At 54.2% G+C, this 6125-nt stretch overlaps 1 protein-coding gene across 1 annotated transcript; it reads right to left on the bottom strand.

Moving 5' to 3' along the window:
* Nucleotides 1–4579: 4579 nt before the first annotated feature.
* LOC131274750 (proline-rich protein HaeIII subfamily 1-like) lies at nt 4580–5686 on the bottom strand. Its single transcript, XM_058282363.1, has one exon. It carries the CDS (start codon nt 5684–5686, stop codon nt 4580–4582), a length of 1107 nt encoding a protein of 368 aa, XP_058138346.1.
* Nucleotides 5687–6125: the final 439 nt, after the last annotated feature.

Raw genomic sequence — 6125 nt, 5'->3', positions numbered from 1 at the left:
TTACAGAAACATGGTATCTCATGATGCTTAGTTCCCAGGCTCTTCTTAAACAGAGGCCCCCCTTTTTTTTTTCAAGATTTATTTTATTTATATCTCTCCTCTTCCCCACTGCCCCCACGTTGTCTTCTCTTGTGTCCATTTTTAAGCCAGGCTATCACTTAAGGCTTACATGTGTGCAGTTTAAAAAATCAGATTTAAGACCATGCAATTATAACAACAAAATAAGATAGAACAATGATAAAATATCATCAGTAGCGGTTTATTTATCTTGGCACTTAAAGAAAAGCAGAGTAGAATAAAAAGATGAAGAAGGATGTGGAAATAGAAAGGTTTTAGAGGTTGTTGCTCTAATTTTTTAGGTCTTATCTCGTTCCAGGATTTATAAGGGTTTTTTCCCCAGCCATTATTGGAGTGATTTTGCACCTGTATATGGAATTGGAAGACAAACACAGAGAGAACAAGAGGGAGATAGATTTTCCTTAAAAGGATGTGTACACACGTGGATTTTAAAAACTGCCTGGAATGGAATTAATTCAGCTTTAAGAAATAAGAGCAGGATGGAGAATCTCCAAATGAGAAATAAAGCTGGTAAGCGGCCCTTGGTTTTCATGCTTCGGCCGTGGAGCTCCGTGTGCCCCTCTGTGGTCAGCGCTGGAGACCACGCGGCTGGACTCCGCCCGCGCTCCTGCAGGCCAGCGGGGGAGCGGCGTCTTTGTTGGGTGCTAGTTTTCCAAGGGATTTAATCCTTTATTCTGCTTTCCCTTATTATTTTATTTTATGAGAGAAAATGAAAAAATAAAGACACTATGGGGAAGCGGACTTGGCCCAATGGATAGGGCATCTGTCTACCACATGGGAGGTCCGCGGTTCAAACCCCGGGCCTCCTTGACCCATGTGGAGCTGGCCCATGCGCAGTGCTGATACGCGCAAGGAGTGCCCTGCCATGCAGGGGTGTCCCCCGCGTAGGGGAGCCCCACGCGCAAGGAGCACGCCCCGTAAGGAGAGCCGCCCAGCGCGAAGGAGGGAGCAGCCTGCCCAGGAATGGCGCCGCCCACATGGAGAGCTGACACAACAAGATGACGCAACAAAAAGAGACAGATTCCCGTGCCGCTGATAAGGATAGAAGCGGTCACAGAAGAACACACGGCGAATGGACACAGGGAGCAGACAATTGGGGCGGGGGGAGAGAAATAAATAAATAAAGACACTATGTGACCACACGGGTAGAATACGACTGAGGCAGAGCTGGTGCTCTAATGCCAGTGATCAGCTGTGAGGGAGGAGATGAAAACTAAAGAATTAAGGAAAGAAGACAAGAGACAAAATGCGAGCCAACTGTTAGAAATAGATAGCTGAAGACTGAAAAATAATGAAGAATTGGATGACCCATTTTAATTCTCTTGCAATGGAAATCCCACAGTGTATAAATTCACACAGCACATAAATCCAACGTTTCCACTTTTGATTTTTAGAAATGCTGGGCACGTCTTCAAGGGTAAAGGGCGGCGGGTGCTGCCCGTGGCCAGCGGGGGACGGCCGCCGGGCTGCCCATCCAGGCCCCAGCGCGCTCTGTCATCGGGGGCTGAAGGCGTGAGTGGGTGAAGGCTCTGGGTGACTTAAAGGATGAGTGACACCCGGGCTAAGAGCTCCCGGGGCCCCGAACCTGGCCAGCGCCTCCACAGGCAGACCCCAGGCCTGGCACAGCCGGGCGACCCCAGGACGAGCGTGGACCCCGAGGCCGGCCGCCGTCTCTCCGGCCTCCCGTGGGAACCCGCGTCGCCTGTGCTGTGGGTGCCCGAGCGCAGGACCAGCCTGGCACAGGGCGCGGCGGCGGGAGGCGGGCACCCGGGGGCTGGCACCACACGCGGGTTCCCAGCCCTCGCGCTGCTGCGCACCGACTCTGCGGGGATGAGCCTGGGTGGGATGCAGGACATGGTCCCCGCGCTTCCACATCATACACGCGCTCTCCAGTCTTATGAAAATGGCTTGGAAGCAGCCTCGGGGATGAGCCTCGATTTATTTAATGAATTCCACGTCATGAGATTTTATGGTTGTTCCAAACATTTGCCGCTATAAATACGGTGGGATGGACGGCTTTGTGCAAAAAGCCTTGCCAAATATTTTGGAATATCTCTTCAGGATAGATTTCCGGAAACAGAAGGTCTGAGCGTTTTTAAGGCATAAAGTATATAATATAATCCTTTTAGTTGGAGAAGTAATCCATGCATATGGTAAAAAGCTTCATCTGTTGAAAATAGTAAACTGGTAAAAGATTTTCTCTCTGTCCCCGTCCTGAAGCCATTGGCATCAGTCATGACTGTTACTGATTTCTAGTTTTTTTAAACATCTTTATTGAGATACTATATTCACATACTTTATTCACATACTATACAATTCAGTGTGTACAATTTGAAGTACACAATTCATGGGTTTTAGTATATTCAGAGTTGTGCAACCAACACCACAATTTCAGAACATTTTCCTCACCCCGAAAAGAAACTCCATGCCCTTTAGCTGTCACTCCCCACCCTCCCATTTTTCACAGCCCTGAGCAATCCCTGATCTAAAATAAGTAAATAAGATAAATCTAAGAAAAAAACCACCCACAGCGCCTCACCAGTAGTTAAATGCCAGGTCAGCTCATGGCTGGTGCAGCAGTGTCCCCCGACTGGCACGAGGCAGCCTCCCAACAGGGTAAGGAAAATGGACATTAGAAAGTGCTGACTTCCTCCTTTTTCCACCGAAGCCCCTTTGTTCCTCTGGTGCTGCAGGTGACGTCCTGGAGGAGGCGTCCTGAGGCGACCTGCCTGGTGCTCTGAGGCCTCTGGCCTCAGCCCCCGACCCCGTCCTCCCTGTGGCTGGCCTGGGCGCAAGGCTGATGGTCACACATGGGCTGTGCTGCACCCTGAGCACTCACTCAAGGCCGCCACCGCAGCCCAGCATCTCTCTGCCTTGTTTCCTCCTTGTTGCGTCTTCCCTGTGGAGCCTCCTCTGCCTCCCAAGCAGGGCTCCTGACAGGTCCTGGGCACGTTGGTTCAAGGCCGTTGGAGGTTTCGTGTGAATCCACCGGTCCTTCCCTTTGGCTTCTAAGTCCTCCTGAATAATATGCACTGGGGGACGAACACGTCGACTGGAGTATCCAAGGGACCCCCCTCTCCATTTTCCACAACGATGAATCCAAGTCCATCCGCACAGGGGCCCACGCACAGAGGCCAGCTCCACGAGGGCCTGCGCCTGCTCCTCAGCCCCCTGCCTGCCCGGGCTGCGGGGGCCCTGCAGAGTGGCCTCGTTGTCTGAGGACCCCCCCGGCCTCATGGTCCCTCTGGCCCCCGGTGCGGCTGCACTTTCCTAACGCAAGCAGTAGAGCATCTTTTCACGGATTTGAAAGGCTCGTGTATTTCCTGTTCTTTGACCTGTTTCTTCATGACTTTTGCTATTTTCTTTTGCTTGTAGTCTAATTTTTTTTTAAGATTTATTTTTATTTATCCCTCCTCCCTGTTATTTGTGCTTGCTGTCTGCTCACTTCTTTTTTAGGAGGCACCAGGAACCAAACCTGGGACTTCCCATGTGGTAGGTGGGGGCCCAACTGCTTGAAGCACGTCTGCTTTCTTGCTTGCGGTCTTTATCTTATTAACTTATAAGGGTTCTTTATATATCAAAGATGACTTTTCTATGTCATATGTATTTTTTTTCCCCCAGGTTGTTTATGATCATTTTTTCCATTTAGAAATTTTATGTCTTTATTTTATCAGTTTTCTTTTGTGGTTTCCAGGTTTCACATTTCACATATGAATCTTTGACAGGCTTTGTTTACAAAAATTATTTCGTTTTCCTCTATTACTGTTCTAATTTTTTTCTTGAAATGTTTGACTCTATCTGGATTTTTAAAAATTTTTGTAAAAAGTAAAATTTAACTTTATTTTTGCCAGATGCCTAGTTATTTGCCTCTCCTAATAATTTGTTCATTTTAGCCTCTCTAATTTGAAGTCATTATTAATATCTAATTAATACCTAATATTTCAATCATGTTTGAAAAAACATTGTTAAAATGTTTTTTTTCCCTTTTTTTTCTTTCTATTTCCATAAAGTAGGCTTTTCATATATGCCCTTTAACATATCGAGGAATTCACCTTCTATTCCTATCTTTCAAAGTGTTTTTATCCAGAAAGGATGCTGGGTTTTGTCAAATGCCTTCTCTGCATCAATAGATACGGGCATGTGTTTTTTTCCTGTAATTTGTTAATGTGGTGTGTTACGTTGATCGATGTCCTTGGGTTGAACCAGCCTTGCACATCCGAGTGGTATGCATTCTTGGTGGTGGTGGTAAGTCTTGATATGCTGTTGGATTCGATTTGCAAGCATTTTGTTGAGAATTTTTGCATCTATGCTCGTTAGAAAGACTGGCCTGTAATTTTCTTTTATTGTAGTGTCTTTCTCTGGCTTTGGTATTGAGTGATATTGGCTTCATAATAAAACGTTTTTTTGTTTTTGGGGAAAAAAGAAGAGCGGGATGACCCTCCGAGGCTGGAGGTCCTTCGGGCCGTGCTTCCCCTCGTGGCCGCCAGGGGGCGCCCTCGGCTCAGAACAGCGGCGCCAGCCCGGCGGGGAAGGGCGTTTCCGGTGACGTCAGAGGCCCGAGCCGGGCGGGGAAGGGCGTTTCCGGTGGCGTCCCTGGGAAACCCGCAGCGGCGCGCGCGAGGGACGCGGCCCCGCCAGGTGGGGTCGAGACGCCCGAGGCTCCCGAGCGCGGGGGCGGCCCCTCCTCAGGAGCTGCGGGGCGCGCGGTCCCCCCGGCCCGGCCGCGGATCCAAGGAGGACTCCGACCCGAGGAGGGGGGCGCCTGCCGCCCCCCACCGTCCGCGCTGAGAGCGGTTCCGCCAGGACAGGAGCCGGCTTCTGGGCCCCCGGGCCGGGTTCTGGGCCCACCCGGGGGCGGTTCTAGGTCCCACCAGGGCCGGGTTCTGGACCCCCGGGCCGGGTTCTGGGCCCCCAAGGCGTGTTTCGGACCCCCGGGGTGGGTTCTGGGTCCCACCAGGGCCGGGTTCTGGGCCCCCGGGCCGGGTTCTGGGTCCCCCCGGGGCCGGGTTCTGGGCCCACCCGGGGGCGGTTCTGGGTCCCACCAGGGCCGGGTTCTGGACCCCCGGGCCGGGTTCTGGGCCCCCAGGGCGTGTTTCGGACCCCCGGGGTGGGTTCTGGGTCCCACCAGGGCCGGGTTCTGGGCCCCCGGGCCGGGTTCTGGGCCCCCAGGGCGTGTTTCGGACCCCCGGGGTGGGTTCTGGGTCCCACCAGGGCCGGGTTCTGGGCCCCCCCGGGGTGGGTTCTGGGTCCCCCCGGGGCCGGGTTCTGGGCCCACCCGGGGGCGGTTCTGGGTCCCACCAGGGCCGGGTTCTGGGCCCCCAGGGCGGGTTCTGGACCCCCGGGCCGGGTTCTGGGTCCCACCAGGGCCGGGTTCTGGGCCCCCAGGGCGGGTTCTGGACCCCCGGGCCGGGTTCTGGGCCCCCAGGGCGGGTTCTGGGCCCACCAGGGCGGGTTCTGGGCCCACCCAGGGAACGGCAGCCTCGCGGCCCCCTGGGCCCAGCGACTCCCCGCGCCCGGCGGGCTCCCCCGCCTGCTCGGCGGGCGCGACTCTGTCCCCTGCGTCCCCCTGGAGGGCGGATCTGTGCGGGGAGCGGCTCTTTGGCTTCATCTGGGCTGCAGTTAGAGGCTCGGCTTGCGCCCGGCTGCCGGCTGACCACGTCCCCCTGAGGGACCGAGCGCTGGGCCGGGCTCTGCCCTTCTCCAGAGCCCCGGCCTCAGCAGGGCAGGCAGCCCTGGGGGCTGCCGAGCGAGGACGAGTGCGACCTGTGAGGCCCAGGGGAGCAGGGGTCGGCGTCACGTTGGAGACCCGCCGCTTAGAGCAGGGGCTCCAGCCAGGGGTCCACAGACCCCCAAGGGGTTAAGATTTCAGGGGGTCCTTGAGAGCTTGAATTGAAACTTTAAAAAACATTGATCTTGCGGGGACGTGCTGGTGCGGGTGTGACGTGTTGATTGAATAATGCACCGTGGAGCGTGGACTTGGCGAGGGGTCCCTGGACACACGCGGTCAAGAGCCCGCCTCTAGAGGAAAGAGCTCCCGCGTTGAGTTG

Source organism: Dasypus novemcinctus, chromosome 20, assembly GCF_030445035.2.
Source record: "Dasypus novemcinctus isolate mDasNov1 chromosome 20, mDasNov1.1.hap2, whole genome shotgun sequence".
Lineage (NCBI taxonomy): Eukaryota > Metazoa > Chordata > Mammalia > Cingulata > Dasypodidae > Dasypus > Dasypus novemcinctus.
This window is presented reverse-complemented; position numbering and strand designations above follow the sequence as displayed.

What these genes read in the sequence shown, in the direction of transcription:
- LOC131274750 (XM_058282363.1), bottom strand. Translation starts at nt 5,686, where the DNA reads ATGAAGCCAAAGAGCCGCTCCCCGCACAGATCCGCCCTCCAGGGGGAC.